Below are 17,247 nucleotides of genomic sequence, written 5' to 3'. Positions count from 1 at the left end.
GACCATCAGGTAAGCTTGTCTGAGATTGTAAGATGCAAGTAAGCTTTAATAAGCATACTGTTAAAGAATTACCAACTCTGAAAGCCTTTTTGTTGTTGCCATGCAGAGAATATTTACATAACTAGATAATGTATAAGCCTTAAGTATTGAATTGCATATGACAGTATTTGTAATAAAGGACATGATTACAGTATTTTCAGAACCTCATTACATTTGTTGGAGACTTGCAGTCATCTTTGCAGGCTTTACTCGTAAACTAAACAGAATGGCAATCTATCCTGTGTGGTCCATAACCTGTGCAGTAATCTGTTAAGCAATTTATCTTGAGCTTGTTTCTTGTTTGCTGTTCATTTTTTACTTTGATCCTGTTTTCCCCATGAAACAAGTAGATAGTTGTTGTCAGGCAGCAGGTCTTTTTGGATAAGAAATATTTTTACAAGTGGGGTTATCACAGAGATTTCTACTTTCAGCATGTTACTTGGTACTTTTATAAAGCAGAATATAAATTATAATTAGAACTACAGTGCAAGGAGACGTGGTTTGAGTTGAGTGCTGTTTGTTTTTTTATACTTGATTTTGACTGGCATTCCAGTAATGTATTTAAAATGTAATTTATTTTTTCATGCCTCACAACCTTTTTGTTTCCATCTAGATATTAAGTAAGCTGTCATGTAGACAATGCACTGAAATATTTTTTTCTTCTACACTTATTTTGTCTTGATTGGACTCTCATAATGACAGTTTAGCACCCAGGGCAGCGTATTTAATTAAAGGCCCAGTTTTTGTGGTTTTGAGCATAGACCCACCCCTTTCTAGCTGGCCACACCCATTCAGCTATCTCTTGCAGCCCCCCTTTGATTTGAAGTCACCAGCTGCTGCTGGGTTTGCTGTTGGAGGTGGATTCCCCTATTCTGACTATATGGATTCTATCAATGAGCCAGTTAGTGACCCATATAATGATATATGGGTTGATACCTACCTGGGTGAGTTTGTCAATTATGCCTGAGTTGAGGATAGTGTCAAAAGTCTTGACTAAGTCTAGGTAGGCTGAGTGCACAGATTTCCCTTCATCAAGGTCTTGGTGACTGTCTCAAAGAAGTTCACCAGGTTTAACAGGCATGATCTCCCTTTGAGAAATCCAAATTGAGTAGGGTCAAGTGTTTGGAGGTTACCCATGTCTTTGTTGATAAGATCCATGATGATTCTCTTCATGGCCTTGCAGATAAGGCTAGTCATGCTAATAGGTCTATAGTTCCTGGGGTCAGTGAAAGCACCAACTTTATGCAAGGGGATAACAGTGGCCTTTTTCCATTCAGCTGGGACAAAGCCAGTGCTTAGACTATGATTGAAAAGAGTACCCAATGGCATTGCTAATTCTTGTTTGACCCATGTAGAATGCAGTCTGGGATGTTATCAGGTCTCATGGATGCTGTGTTTTTGACCTTAGAGTGAGCATTCACGACCTGCTCATTAGAGATTTAGGGTAAAGGACAGGTGGTAGGGATGTCTTGGCGTAAGTGTAGTGGGGAAGGGGGAGTGAAATTTTCACAGAACCTGTCAGCTAACAGGTTAGCAATTTCCACAGTCTCAGTATATGTGGTATCATTAACTACCAGTTCAGTACAAATCTGAGCCTTTCCTTTTAGGTTACAGATGCAACTAAGAACACCTTATGGTTGTCCTTAGTTGAGGAAGCTAATTTGTATTTCTAGTTAGCTTTGGAGGACTTCAAAAGGAGTCTTATTTGCTTGTTTAAGTTGAGGAGGGGGTGTTTCCAGTTTGGGGTTTGCTCCCTCTTACTCTTAGACAGCAATTTCTTCCTCTTATTGGAAAGCCTGTTAATGGCAGTTGTCCACCAGACAGGGTTACTCTTAATCGAGGAACTTGTTTTGGTCCTATCTGGTACGGCCACATCAATGCAGTTGTTCGGGTGTTTGTATAAAGCATGTAGAACTCAGCACAGTTGTCAGTTCCAACTGAGGCAAGAGATACAGTGAAGCTATTTATACCTTCCTGCAAGAAGTTATAATCTGTTTTGGAGAAGTTTTTTAGTTTAGTTTGTGCTACAGGGGGGGTCAGGTGTGACAGTAACTTCGAATGAGACTGATCTGAGGTCAGATCTCACCAGGGAAGACCTCACAGTGGGGGTGCTATAGTGGTCCTCATATTAGTAAGCACCAGGTCCAGGATGTTGGGACCCCTTGTGGGGGTCTCAACTAGCTGGTCTAGGGCAATGGAGTTAATGAAGCTGAGGAACCTTTGGGAAAGTGAATTTCCGCATGAGTAATTTCCCCAGTCAATGGATAGGTAGTTAAAACCCCAAAACAATGGTGTTAGGATGTATGCTGATAGACTCAAGTCCATCCAAGCCAAAACTTGAAGTGGGTGTCTTGATTCATGGAAGCGACCTTTAGCTGCTTGTGGCTTGAATATGTGTCCTACCAACAGTTGACTGTGTGAAATATCTCCCAGGGAATCATGCTGTCCTAACCAGTCTGGAGGTGTATTTATCTTTAATGAATATTGTAGTTAAAGACACCCAAAACAATGGTGTTGGATGTATCTTGATAGACTCAAGTCATATGCATTTCAATAATAGCATTTTTTAGGTTTTGCCAAACCAAGGTTGAATTCTTTCACCTCCCATCACCGAGAATTTCAAATTTCTTTTTTCCCCCCCATTTTCCTGGATTTCCGGGAAACATTATGATTTTAGGACCCCCATCCCCGAACTAATTTTTTCATCTGTCCTTGATTTTGCAGAATGTTCTGGTTTTCTGTCATATTTTTTATACTGTTGATTTATGCTTCTTATTATTCAGAAAATGCATGTTGTTGCAGTGTCTGTTGCCTGTGTTTAAGTAGCAATGGTTTAATGACCATCAGGTAAGCTTGTCTGAGATTGTAAGATGCAAGTAAGCTTTAATAAGCATACTGTTAAAGAATTACCAACTCTGAAAGCCTTTTTGTTGTTGCCATGCAGAGAATATTTACATAACTAGATAATGTATAAGCCTTAAGTATTGAATTGCATATGACAGTATTTGTAATAAAGGACATGATTACAGTATTTTCAGAACCTCATTACATTTGTTGGAGACTTGCAGTCATCTTTGCAGGCTTTACTCGTAAACTAAACAGAATGGCAATCTATCATGTGTGGTCCATAACCTGTGCAGTAATCTGTTAAGCAATTTATCTTGAGCTTGTTTCTTGTTTGCTGTTCATTTTTTACTTTGATCCTGTTTTCCCCATGAAACAAATAGATAGTTGTTGTCAGGCAGCAGGTCTTTTTGGATAAGAAATATTTTTACAAGTGGGGTTATCACAGAGATTTCTACTTTCAGCATGTTACTTGGTACTTTTATAAAGCAGAATATAAATTATAATTATAACTACAGTGCAAGGAGATGTGGTTTGAGTTGAGTGCTGTTTATTTTTTTTATACTTGATTTTGACTGGCATTCCAGTAATGTATTTAAAAAGTAATTTATTTTTTCATGCCTCACAACCTTTTTGTTTCCATCTAGATATTAAGTAAGCTGTCATGTAGACAATGCACTGAAATATTTTTTTCTTCTACACTTATTTTGTCTTGATTGGACTCTCATAATGACAGTTTAGCACCCAGGGCAGCGTATTTAATTAAAGGCCCAGTTTTTGTGGTTTTGAGCATAGACCCACCCCTTTCTAGCTGGCCACACCCATTCAGCTATCTCTTGCAGCCCCCCTTTGATTTGAGGTCACCAGCTGCCACTGGGTTTGCTGTTGGAGGTGGATTCCCCTATTCTGACTATATGGATTCTATCAATGAGCCAGTTAGTGACCCATCTAATGATATATGGGTTGATACCTAGCTGGGTGAGTTTGTCAATTATGCCTGAGTTGAGGATCGTGTCAAAAGTCTTGACTAAGTCTAGGTAGGCTGAGTGCACAGATTTCCCCTCATCAAGGTCTTGGTGACTGTCTCAAAAAAGTTCACCAGGTTTAACAGGCATGATCTCCCTTTGAGAAATCCAAATTGAGTAGGGTCAAGTGTTTGGAGGTTACCAATGTCTTTGTTGATAAGATCCATGATGATTCTCTTCATGGCCTTGCAGATAAGGCTAGTCATGCTAATAGGTCTATAGTTCCTGGGGTCAGTGAAAGCACCAACTTTATGCAAGGGGATAACAGTGGCCTTTTTCCATTCAGCTGGGACAAAGCCAGTGCTTAGACTATGATTGAAAAGAGTACCCAATGGCATTGCTAATTCTTGTTTGACCCATGTAGAATGCAGTCTGGGATGTTATCAGGTCTCATGGATGCTGTGTTTTTGACCTTAGAGTGAACATTCACAACCTGCTCTTTAGAGATTTAGGGTAAAGGACAGGTGGGATGTCTTGGGGTAAGTGTAGTGGGGAAGGGGGAGTGAAATTTTCACAGAACCTGTCAGCTAACAGGTTAGCAATTTCCACAGGCTCAGTATATGTGGTATCATTAACTACCAGTTCAGTACAAATCTGAGCCTTTCCTTTTAGGTTACGGATGCAGCCAAGAACACCTTATGGTTGTCCTTAGTCGAGGAAGCTAATTTGTATTTCTAGTTAGCTTTGGAGGACTTCACAAGGAGTCTTATTTGCTTGTTTAAATTGAGGAGGGGGTGTTTCCAGTTTGGGGTTTGCTCCCTCTTACTCTTAGACAGCAATTTCTTCCTCTTATTGGAAAGCCTGTTAATGGCAGTTGTCCACCAGACAGGGTTACTCTTAATCGAGGAACTTGTTTTGGTCCTATCTGGTACGGCCACATCAATGCAGTTGTTCAGGTGTTTGTAGAAAGCATGTAGAACTCAGCACAGTTGTCAGTTCCAACTGAGGGAAGAGATACAGTGAAGCTATTTATACCTTCCTGCAAGAAGTTATAGTCTGTTTTGGAGAAGTTTTTTAGTTTAGTTTGTGCTACAGGGGGGTCAGGTGTGACAGTAACTTCGAATGAGACTGATTTGAGGTCACCAGGGAAGACCTCACAGTGGGGGTGCTACAGTGGTCCCCATATTAGTAAGCACCAGGTCCAGGATGTTGGGACCCCTTGTGGGGGTGTCAACTAGCTGGTCTAGGGCAATTAGGGTTACCACCTGTCCCACTTTGAGAGGGACAGTCCCTCTTTGGGCAGTTGTGTCCTGACAAAAAATATTAAAAAGGGCAAATGTCCTGAGATTGTAGGACATAATTATGTCCCATATTTTATGTAATAGTTGCATAAAATAGTTATTTCTGTATCTAAATACCTAAATTTTACAAGAAACATAATAAGCAACTAAACTGCTACAAGAATAAGCTTTTATTTAGGAAAAAAAGTTAAGTTCTATCATTTGTACTGACCGTGGGTATGTGTCGGCCTGTAAAATCTGATGTGTGCCCCGAAAATGTCCCACTTTGGCCATTTGAAAAGGTGGCAACCCTAAGGGCAATGGACTTAATGAAGCTGAGGAACCTTTGGGAAAGTGAATTTCCGCATGAGTAATTTCCCCAGTCAATGGATAGGTAGTTAAAGACACCCAAAACAATGGTGTTCGGATGTATCTTGATAGACTCAAGTCTATCCAAATAGGCAGAGTGGGTGTCTTGATTTATGGAGGGTGACCTTTAGCTGGCAATGACTTGAATATGTGTCCTACCAACAGTTGACTGCGCATGAAGTATCTCCAGGGAATCATGCTGTCTAACCAGTCTGGAGGTGTATTTATCTTTAATGAATATTGTGTTTTTAACTATCCAGAAAATTATTACAATTAGCACCAAAGTTTATATTTATAGTTAAAGTAGATATGCATTTCAGTGAATGGAATAGTATTGAATATTTTCATAGGTTCATAGGTGTGTACTAGGCTAATGGCCCTGGAGCCTTTACAAGCCTAGCCCATAGCATTACCCTGACATCGTGCCACCCGACCTTAGTTCCCACTGCCTCTGTCGAGTAGAGCCTCTGGAGTGATCCCTGGGGTGAATTTTCTATTTCCCATCCACTCATCAAGATTTCTCTTGAAGAGGGCCAGTGAGGTGCTCTGTTTGACATGTATGGGAAGTCTATTCCATAGCATGGGCAATCTCTGGGTTATGAACCTGTCCTTCCAGCACATTCTGTTGATTGTGGTAATGAGGTTGAGGTCTCTGGAGTGTGTGGTGTGCAGGGATTGGGGTTTCTTTAGATGTAGCATTTCTAACAGAGCTGGGTCAGACATGGCTTTGTAAGTCAAGCAGAGATCACCTCTAAGTAGACGATAAGAATAGTTGGAGTTTTTTTTAGTCTGTCCATATAAGACAAGTGTTTAAGGCCTAGAATCCTCTTTGTGAGGTACTTTTGTGGCCACTTCAGTTGTTCCAGGTGTTTAGTGAGGTACATGCCAAATGGGGCATTGTACTCAGTGATTGACCTAATGAGGGAAGAGTACAGGGAGACAATTACCTCTTTCTTCCTGGATGCAAAACCCTTAGTAATGAGATGTGCCACATAGACGTACTTTCTGACCACAGTGGCAATGTGGTGGTCAAAAGAGAGGTTGCTGTCAACCTGTGTTCCCAGATCTCTTATAACGCCTTCTGTGTTCAGTGGACTCCCATCACAGAAGAGTATAGACAACTGAAAGAAATAACTAATTCTTCATCAGAAATAGTAAGCTGTATGTGTGTAAACTGTAAATTCAAAGAGACAGTAGTGCTTTCTCTATGGATAGATTATAGGTTCATAGGTTCATACTAGGCTATCTGCCCTAGGGCATTTATAAGCCTAGCCAGAGTGTGTTTGGCTTTCGTCACACATTTTAAATTAATTTTGCAATGCCCTTTTTTGAGGTTATAGATTCATAGGTTCATACTAGGCTATCTGCCCTAGGGCATTAATAAGCACTCACAAATATTTTTCAAAGTAAAACAAAAGCAACCAGTCTGCAAACTGAAGGATGTAGTTTCCTTTTGAAAAGGGCGGTTGCATGTTGTGGGTTGCAAACAGGTCATTAAGACATTCTGTAGATGTCAGTATTTTGAATGTTCTTTTGTATGCATTAGTAGAACATGTAGGGATTTCATACAAGTATGTTAGCGACCTAATTGGTCTATAGGAAAAGTGAGAGAATAAAATGTCAGGAATCCCAGCACAGAGGTGTTATGCAGGGGGGTTCATATTATGCATGACTAAGAAATGTGAAGCTTATTTTACAAGCAAAGAGACTATTATAGACAGAAAGTACCTCACACTGTGAAGAGTAAGACAAATTGTGCATCAAGTAAAAGCCAAGCTATATAAGAGTAGATACTTTCCAGCTTTACAAGATTTTTTTCTTTACCAACATTGTGAAACCAAGAGCTTCATAAAGCATACAGCATAAATAGAGACTTGAGGCTACAGTTATTTTTGACTTGACTTGAGTCAAAAGTAAAAAGACTGCTGACAGGAATTCTAGTTTATGATTTATTTTGAACACTGTGTGTCCTGTATATTTGTAACCATCATACAATGTGAAAGGTAGCTTTTCAAATGATACTCCATGAAAGGTGGTATCCATATCTTTTTTCAGACCTTATTTCTTAGGCATTAGATGATCTAAGATCAGGAAACTATGGAACCAGTGACCATGCAAAAAAAAAAAAAAAAAAAAAGATACATGGACTTATAAAAAACACTGTAAAAATCAGAACTGGTGGAATAAGTATTTAATCTTGTTTATAGAGCAGTTTGATTTACATGCAGTTGACAATTTTTGTTATTATTTTTTAAGAAACTACTGGAGCATTATGACCCAGAGGCGCAGTAAGGAATAAAAAGGAAAAAAAAAATAACTGCAGAAGGGCTCTACCATTTAAAAAGCCTGATGACAAACCTATCTACAGTCTTATGGCAAACTTGTCTACAAAGCCTGAAGATAAACACGATATTGGTGCACTCAAAATAGTAGGAGAGAGAAATAATTATTCGACTGTAAACATACTACTCACTGGTCTCTACCAGCTGCAAAGCCATCTTAACAAAAACAAGGTATGCCTTTTGAAATATTTTTTATGAGCATTTATCTAATGAAGTAGTCTGCCTTCAAAACCAATACAAATAACTTTAATAGTGACAGAACTTTGCAATTAATTTTCTCCATTAGTATGTTTTGTTCTGTAAATCTTTAATGCCTCCAGTGTAGATTGACCTATTTCAGATCGAGTCTGATTGTGTGTTCCAGTCAAAGGAAACAGAAGACATATTGTAGTTTATGTACCCATTGATGCAGCAAAGAAATTACATAACATTACTTACTACATAGCCTTAATATCCCTAGAAAAAAAATATTTTGATCCTTCCTAACTCAGGGAGTGTCTTCTGTCCCTGAAAATGGCTAGTCAGTTTCTTTCTTGTTATGCATGCTACCAACGAAAAATCCATGTATTCAGATTAGTCAAGAGGAGTAAAAGTAGACAGAAACTGACTGATGCATTCCATTTCAAAGTATTTATATTGCAGATCTAGTCTATCTCCCCAGCACCACTACACCAAATTCCCACACCAGTGAGAAACAGTGTGCCCCTCCTTTTTTTTTTTTTTATAAAGAATCCTTTTATGTAGCTACTTTTGGAAACTTGATAATGTAAAAAACAGCATGGTTCCCATGGTGCAGATAAATGTCACCAGTCATTTTGTTAGGTCATTTGTTTCAGCTTACATTTTCCGTAGTGCTGTTTACACTTTACAAAATGTTAAGTTGCTTTTTATTACTGAAAAAAAATCTGTGCACTGAGTGTCTTGTATTTCCAAGGTAATTTATAGCATTCAGTTATTAGATGAGCTTTTTCAACATTTGAAAAAAAATTACATTTTCCACCCATCACAGTGCAAATCTAACACTTGTCTTGTTTTTTGAGCCTCTGCAGAAGAACAAAGCCCAGTCTGTCTCTTTTAGTGCCCCTAAATGTACTGCTTTTAGAGCAAATCTATATCCTGAAGACCTTTTGTCGATCCAGAGTGCATTCTCCTACTGAACTTTTCCTTAACACTGCCACATATAAATGAAGTGTGACAGTTGTTTCTTCCCTGCTGTGGCATTTGTGTGCTATTCCTTCCTCAGTGCACAATATTGTTGAATTTGATTAAAATTTCATTACTTACTCTTCAAGAATATGTGTCTGTAGCTTTTACACATTACCTATCGAATTTTAAGGTGTTTGCCTTAGGAAAAGCCCACACAGCAAGGTGTTTAGACACCATCCATTGGTTTTAGAATCTTCTGAGCCTCTGGGGATCACATCTCTTTTACTCTGTACTGCCATTGACAATTACATTCTTTCTGTCCTACTGGAGACTCAAAACTAGTGAACTACTGAGAATTTCATAGCTCTTCTACCGTGAATGTCAGAAAACAGCTGAAGCTTGAATGTTGGCAGACTGGATACAGAAAACCTGTTGCAGAGATGTAGCTTTTTCATCTACTGCTCATTCCCCACCTACACCCATAACTCCCTTATCTCTTCGACTGAAGAATTACCATGTGAGAAGGGCTGAAGTGCTTTTGCCGCCAGTATTCTTTAATATTAGAACAGAAGAAAATGCAGGAACTGCACTTCCTGATCATGACTCCTAAGATCTTGTGCCCTGGACATCTGTCCTTTTCATCCCGGAACCTGCTATTCTTCTGACCTATTGTTTGTCAGCAGCCAGTTGCTCAAAGATCAGAACATTGTTACTGAAAGGTCTTCAGCATCATGTAATAGTGGTTAGCCTCAGAAATTGTGAATAGGTGAGAGTTCCATTTTATCACTTTCTCTCTCCTCTGTGTTTCTGCACTCTTGAAGTTCATATAGTTCTGGGATGTGAGGGCTTGCCATCATATCAGGGGGTGCAGAGGGATTGCTTCCTGCAAAAAGAGGTTCATAGGTAGGTACTAGGCTATCTGCCCGAGGGCATTTATAAGCCTAGCCAGAGTGAGTCAGCTTTCACCGCCCCATTGATTAACTGAGCCTCTGTCAAGAAGAACCAATGAAATGATCCCAGGGGTGTATTTTCTGTTACCCATCCACTCGTCAAGGTTACTCTTGAAGAGTGTTAGTTAGGGGCTCTGCCCAATGTAGTTAGGAATTTTGTTCCAAAGCATGGGGAGTCTCTGTGACAGGAATCTATCCCTCCAGCATGTTTTATTTATTGTTGTCTTGAGGTTTAGCTCACTAGAGTGAGTGGCTCGCAGTTACTTGGATTTCTTTAGGTGGAGCATGTCCATCAATTCTGAGTTAGATATGGCTTTGTAAGTCAGGCAGAGATCACCTCTGAGTAAGCGATATGCCATTGAGTACAGCTGGAGTTTTTCCAGTTGGGCTGCATAGGACATATCTTTGAGGCCAGTAATCCTCTTGGTGAGGTACTTTTGTGGTCTTTCTAGCTGTTGGAAGTGTCTTGTGAGGTACATCCTAAATGGGAAACTGTACTCTATGATGGGTCTGATGAGTGATGAGTAGAGGGGCACTATAACCTCTTTATTTCTAGATGCAAACCCTTTGGTAATTAGATGGGGCCACATAGAAGGATTTCCTAACTACTTTGGCAATATGATTGTCAAAGGAGAGATTACTATCTACCTGGGTCCCCAGATCTCTTATTACCTCTTCTGTATTATGGGGACTGCCACCTATGTAGTAATTCATGGGTGTTTTGTTTTTCACAAATGGGATGACTATGCATTTTTCGGCATTTAGCTCGAGACCATGACTTTGACACCAGGTGTCCATCTCAGTAAGGCCCTTTTGGAGAATTCCCGTGTCAGCCAGAGAGTCAGTTATGGCTCCCAGTTTGCAGTCATTGGTGAACTTGGTTAGCCATAGTCCTCCTGTGTTTGCCTGTACTTCTGAGAAGTATATGCCAAACAGTAGGGGTCCCAGGACCGAGCCTTGTGGAACACCACTTGTGACTGGTTTAGAGTCGGACCTGGAGCCCGCTATTCTTACCATGTGAGTTCTGTCTGTAAGCCATTTGGCAACCCATCTCGTGATGGAGGGGTTTATGTTCAGGCTGGTGAGTTTTTCTATAATTCCCAAGTGGAGAATGGTGTCAAAAGCCTTGGTGAGGTCAAGGTAGGCTGTGTGAACTACCTTCCCCTCATCTATGGCCTTGGTGACTGTCTCAAAGAAGTCAACCAGGTTTAGTAAGCATGATCTGCCCTTAACAAAGCCGAACTGGGTCGGGTCAAGTGTTTGGAGGTTTCTGATGTCTTTGTTAATGAGTTCCATGATGATGCGCTACATAGCTTTGCAAACCAGGCTAGTCAGGCTTATGGGGCGATAGTTACCAGGGTCAGTTGTGACCCCTCCTTTGTGGAGCGGAGTAACCGTTGCTGTGCGCCATTCTATGGGCACGTAGCCTGTGGAGAGGCTGAGGTTGAACAGTGTGTTTAGGTGGGGGGGTTAGTTCATTCTGTAGTTCGTGCAAGACGTAGCCTGGGACACCATCTGGTCCCATTGATGCTGTGCTTTTGGCTTTTGAAAGGGCTGTTTTCACCTGTGCGTCTGTGATTTCCGGGACAATAAATTTGTCCAGTATTGTTGTGGGCCCTTTTGGGGGTGAGAGGGGGGTGAAGTTTGCACTGAATCTATCTGCCAGGATGTTGGCAATATCAGTGGGTTCAGTATATTTTGTGCTATTTTGCACTAGCTCAAAACATATCTGCAAGTTGCCACTTAGATTCTTGACATAGTTAAAGTAGGCTTTGTGGTTATCTTTCGAATCCTTAGCTATTTTTCTTTTGAAGTTAACCTTGGAAGATTTTATGAGGGACCTTAGTTTCTTACTGATGCTGATCAGGGATGTCTTTCCTTCTTGGGATTTGCTTTTTTTCTGAACTAGTTTCATCCTTCTATTGTATAGCCTGTTTATGGCAGGGGGTCCACCAGCCTGGTTTCCTTCTCTTAGGGGAGTGAGTTGTGGTTTTGCTAGGGATGGCACGATCCATGCATCCTTGTAGGTGCCCATAGAGTGCACTTGTAAAGGTTCCTGCATCTTGGACACTGTTATCCTTTAGCGTGGGGGCTGTGAAACTTACCACCTCTGTCTTAAGTAAGGTGAAGTTTGCTATAGAAATGTTTTTCACTGTGGTTTCCTTGGTTGGAGGTGGTGGTGTGGTGTGGACATCCAGAGTGATTAGTTTATGGTCTGATCTAACCAGTGACGGGTTGACCTCTGGTCTGGAACACCTGTTGCCCATGTTGGTGATGACCAGGTCCAATATGTTTTCACCTCTGGTAGGGGAGTTTACCAGCTGATCCAGGGCATTTGAGTTGATAAATTCCAGGAAGCGCTGGACCTGGGAGTTTGTACTTGAGTAGTTTTCCCAGTTAATGGTAGGGTAATTGAAATTGCCTAATATCAGGGTGTTCGGTAGGACCTTCATGTTTTCCAGTGTCTCCAGAAAGGCGGGGTGGTGGTCCTGGGACATGGAGGGTGATCTGTAGCAGGCCACAATTTGCATTGCTGATTTGCCTGATGTTAGTTGCACATGGATGATCTCGGAGGTATCATGCTGCGCCACTAACCTGGAGGTATAGGTATCCTTGATGAATATGGATACACCCCCTCCTTTTGTGTTTCAGTCCATTTTCTGTGGCTGAAATGTGTGGTATGAGTTATAGCCCGGTAGTGCTGGGGTGCTCTGTGGAGCCTTGAATCAGGTTTCAGTTACTGCACAGATGTCAACATTCTCCATACTTAGGAGTGCTTCGAGCACATGCATTTTGAGATTTAAACTCTTGGCGTTGAGTAGCATAACCCTCATTTTTTTTATTTGTGCTGTTTACAGAGGTGGGTTTGACTTTTGAGCCTTGCCTAAAAAAGGCACTATGGGGGCAGCAAGAGCCTTGGCCAGTATTCGAAAGTCTAGGGGTGACAGTGCAAGTTGTCTCTTGCAAAGCAATGAGGCCTGTTGAGCATGTCGTCCCAGGCTGACAGACACAGGATCCTCTTTGGAATGACACCAGAAGCTTAGCCAATTGTTGAAATTGATCATTTTTTCTTTATACTGCGGTATCATTCTTGGTGAGGGCAGGATGCTACTCAGGGTTTAGGTCATACCCACCTGGGCTACATAATCAGAGAGCTCTTCCATGTCTCTTTTCATGTAGTCCAGGGAGGTACGTCTCAGGTCATTCACACCAACATGAACAATGACAGAGTCATATTTGTACTTGTTCTGGAGTGATCTGAGTGTTTGTGTTATGTGGCAGATTCTGGCTCCAGATAGGCAGCTAACAGTAACCTTCTCCTTGTCCAGCATAGTGAGTGGGACGTCAGTGTGCCTGACTATAGAGTCACCTATTACTAGTGTGTTAGGTATGTTATTTCACCTTAAGGGCTGTGATTGTGCGGCACACTGATTTTGTGTTTTATGTGTTGTCCGGTTTGTGACGGGAGGTGCAGGTTTTTTGGGTGTCTGCTTTGGAGGTCTGTGATGCTTTTGCAGGTTTTTATTTAGAGCCTTCGAGTATGATTTTGTGTATTTATGTGTATTTTTTGCCAGTGCTGGTTTAGTATGTCTATGTGAGGCTGGAGGTGTGGTGCAAGTGTTAACCTTCTCCTCATGACTGCCTGTTCCAGTGTTGGGTGGAGAGAGCTTAGCCTCCAATTTAGCTATATAATTGCATCTCTCACATATGTTAATGTTTTGTGGTAGGAGGAGAGGGTTGTCTGTGTACATGAGGCAGTTGTAACATTGCCTCAGGATACCCAGGTTCACCAGCTGGACTGGAGCGTATACCTGAAATTGCCCTTTGGTCATACCTAAATAGTAGGGTGAGCTGCTTAGTCACTTGGTTGGTGAGGGGTGAATAATGAGCCTTGCCCTGCTGGGCAATCAAGTGTCGGGTATATTAGTGCTTACTATTAGGTCTGAGCAAGTGCTGGACTGTAGGATGCTTTTTAAGTGCTTAGGTTGAGAGTTAGACTACTTTCAAGGGAAAAACTGAAGAGGAGACTTGGTGGAGCCGGGATAAATTTAGCCCTAGCTAACCGGCGCTGCCCGGATGTGCAAAACCATGCAAATGTGGTTTTTACAGCAGGGAAATGAAAGAGATAGAAATTAGCCCAAAATGGCCTATAAACTACTAACTTATGGGCTGGAACCACTCCTCCAGGACAGATGTCTGCTCAAAGCTCCATCTCTCACAGGTGAACAGAGAAACCTCCCTCTATCCAAGTAACGTATGGGCAACTCAGAAAATTGTAACATAGCCCTAAATTCAGCACTAGCTTGAAAACTGGACTATACTAGCTTAGAAAGGTGGGAAACAAGGAAAAATTTTTTTTTTTGAAAAGATAAGGCAAAAACAGTAAAAAAATACACTTAAAACAGCTTTAAATGACTACAAACAGTAAAAAATACACTTAAAACAGCTTTAGATGACTAGAAGCAATCAGAAAAGGTTTTTAAACAAATTACCCAATTAACCAGTAAAAAATCTCAAAACTGAATCCTGTTCCTGTAGTCTTCAATCAGACAAGTTCTAACTGCACACTCCTGCCACTGGGGTGCAGGGGAACCTTCTCCAAAAAAGAAGGCCTGGATTAGTGCTCAAGTTATACAAACAAAGCTAGATTCAGCAGGCCTGGATCTAGTCTATGCTACAGCAAACAAGGCGCACCAATTTCAGTAAGAAACAGTTCAAATATGCAGGTACTATAAGCCTTTAACCAGAAATTCCCAGCTCAGAAGGGCAGAGTCCAGCCTCTCCTCCCACAAGAGTGCAGACCACGAACCTTCTTAATGTAAAATAACTGGCCTGAAGCCCAAGTGCTTAAACCAGAACTAATACACTTTTAGAATAACAGACACTGAGCCTTCAATCAGCAGTTCCCAACTTAGAAGGATGTAAGCTACCTGTCCTGCCACAACAGTGCAGACCACAAACCTTCTTAATGTAAAACAACTGGTCTGAAGCCCAAGTGCTTAAACCAAAAGGCTTGGAATGATAGTTACACCAAGCAGTAATAAATACAATTGAGTACTTTTAATATGACTCAAAAGCAAAGTAGGAAGAAACACAAATACAGTAAAAGCAGATGAAAAAAGTACAAATTTTTTTTTTTTGAGTGAGCAAATGAGATGGGCCCAGGAGGAGTATCCAAATGCAAATTTACAAGAGGGGCGGGCATTTTCAAAACCACCTCTTGTAAATGTCTTCTGTTTTGCATCCTTGGAAGTGTTGCTCTTTTGACTAGTAACTTCCCAAGATTTTAGATGTTTTGGGGCAAATAATCTCACATTGATTAAACAACATGCACTCATACATAGTGAAGTCCTGAATACCACTGATAGAAATAAAGAGAAAAAGAAAGTGAGCCCCTGCAGCACCATTTATACCTGAGCACAAATATGGGCTTATTACAGCAGGTTTAAAACATAACAATAAATGCAAATCAGGGAGTGACTTTGAAAAATAAGTCATAACCAATGTGTGTGGGAGTACTGAAGTTCACATATGCACAAAGTATGTGTGTGTGTGTTTTTCTGTGTGACTGTTTGTTTCTTTGTGTGTGAGTGCGTGTGTCTGTATGTGTATATGTGTGTGTGTTTGTGAGTGTGTGTGTGTGTGTGTGTGTGTGTGTGTGTTTTCGTGTGTGAGTTAGTTATGTGTGTGCATGCATATGTGTGTGTGTGTGTGTGTGTGTGTGTGTGTGTGTGTGTGTGTGTGACTGTTTCTGTGTGTGCGCGCGTGTGTGTGTGTGTGTGTGTGTATGTGTGTGTTTGCTTGTATGCTACCTTTCTGAGTTATTGGAAAGAAGGTTCCTTATGAGATGGGTACTATAATCTCAATAGTATTATTATCTCACCTTGTGAGAATACAGTGAGCATTTTTGGAATGAGAAGGATTAAGCAAAAACAGTTTAAAAAAAAAAAGAAAAGAAAAAGAAGCTATATCTGTAGATCCACTCCATAAGGTCATTTTTGTTTAGAACAAACGATATCCTTTAGCCATACTGTAGTATGCACTGATAGAGTTTAGCTATTGTTGTTGTCTTTCGGCTTTTCCCGGTTAGGGGTCACCACAGCGGAACTCCGGTCCGCTAATGATTGGCAGTAGATTTTCATGGTGCCGAGTTGCCAGCTCGACGCCCAACCTTCAACAAAGGCATGCCCATTCAAGCATGTCTTTTGGAACTCCACTTGACTCGCGGGGAGGACATGCAGACTCCACACAGAAGGCACTCCCTGCACACTAGCTGAGAATCGAACGGTAGAACCTCTTACTGTGAGGCAACAATGCTACCGCTGCACCACTGCGATTGTGATAGAGTTTAGCTAAGCATTGATAGAGTTTAGCTATTAATGCTTTTGAAGACAAAATAACTACTTAAAGCAGCATTACTTGTGATTGTCCACATACGTTTTAGGAATATGTGCTGTTTTGTCAAAAGAACCAAATAATTATAATTTTTGCTTTATTATTATTCATTCACCAACTTGACACATGTGCCCCTTTTCAGGGATGCCCCAAGAGCGCAGTTTGGTTAAATAACTTGTTCAGTGCCACACAATAAAATGAAGACTTTCAGAATCAAAACCAGGACTACAAGATGAAGCTCATTAGCAAACTCAAAGGCTTGAATTTCTGGGCTCTACCACTGGATTAGCATTACAGATATTCTGAAAAGAGGGTGTTGCATTACACCATCAGCAGTGTTTGATAACATAACCTTTATATATTTACAAAAATGAATCAGTTGTAAATATTCAACATTTAATGTGAAGGTAAGATATTACTGCAAAATATGCACAGTACAGCTACCGTTAACCCTGGGTCATTGAGTTACTAAATCCAGAGTCAGATTTAAGGAAGTTTAGACAATCTTTTTTTTAAATAAAATATTACTGTGAGGTCAACCTCACCCACTGTGCTTCCCACATCAGTTTTGTTGGTCTCTTTATCCTTCCTTTGATGCCTTTTGAATATTTCCCAGTAACTTAACTTTTGCAGGTCTAGCCCTGTCTTTAGTGAGGTATTCATATTGACATCACATTGATGAGGAGGACCCTTTCCTCCTTAAGTCTCCCTATCACACACGTAATGGTGCCAAAGTGTAGTAAGTACATCAGTTACTTACCTTTCCACTAATGCACCTGCACTTGCAATGGATTTGCTTTGTTGAGGTTTTATGTCACTGACCACCTTAAGTTCCATGGTGCAAGTACAGTAGTAGAGCAACCCATGCTCACCCCAAGAGAAAACGCAGCAGGCCACAGGATGTATCATTTTCTCT

General features: G+C 40.8%; 1 protein-coding gene across 1 annotated transcript in view; it reads left to right on the top strand.

Moving 5' to 3' along the window:
• The first annotated feature begins 7,827 nt into the window (after positions 1 to 7,827).
• The window catches only part of LOC122809460 (sterol 26-hydroxylase, mitochondrial-like), an 858,859-nt gene continuing 849,439 nt past the window's right edge, over positions 7,828 to 17,247 (top strand). The window contains exon 1 of the mRNA XM_044080983.1: positions 7,828 to 8,010. Coding sequence (XP_043936918.1) covers positions 7,870 to 8,010 — 141 coding nt within the window. The 5' untranslated portion in view covers positions 7,828 to 7,869. The remainder of the gene's footprint in view (positions 8,011 to 17,247) is intronic.

This window comes from Protopterus annectens, chromosome 8.part0 (assembly GCF_019279795.1).
Source record: "Protopterus annectens isolate FY-2018-M chromosome 8.part0, PAN1.0, whole genome shotgun sequence".
NCBI lineage: Eukaryota > Metazoa > Chordata > Ceratodontiformes > Protopteridae > Protopterus > Protopterus annectens.
This window is presented reverse-complemented; position numbering and strand designations above follow the sequence as displayed.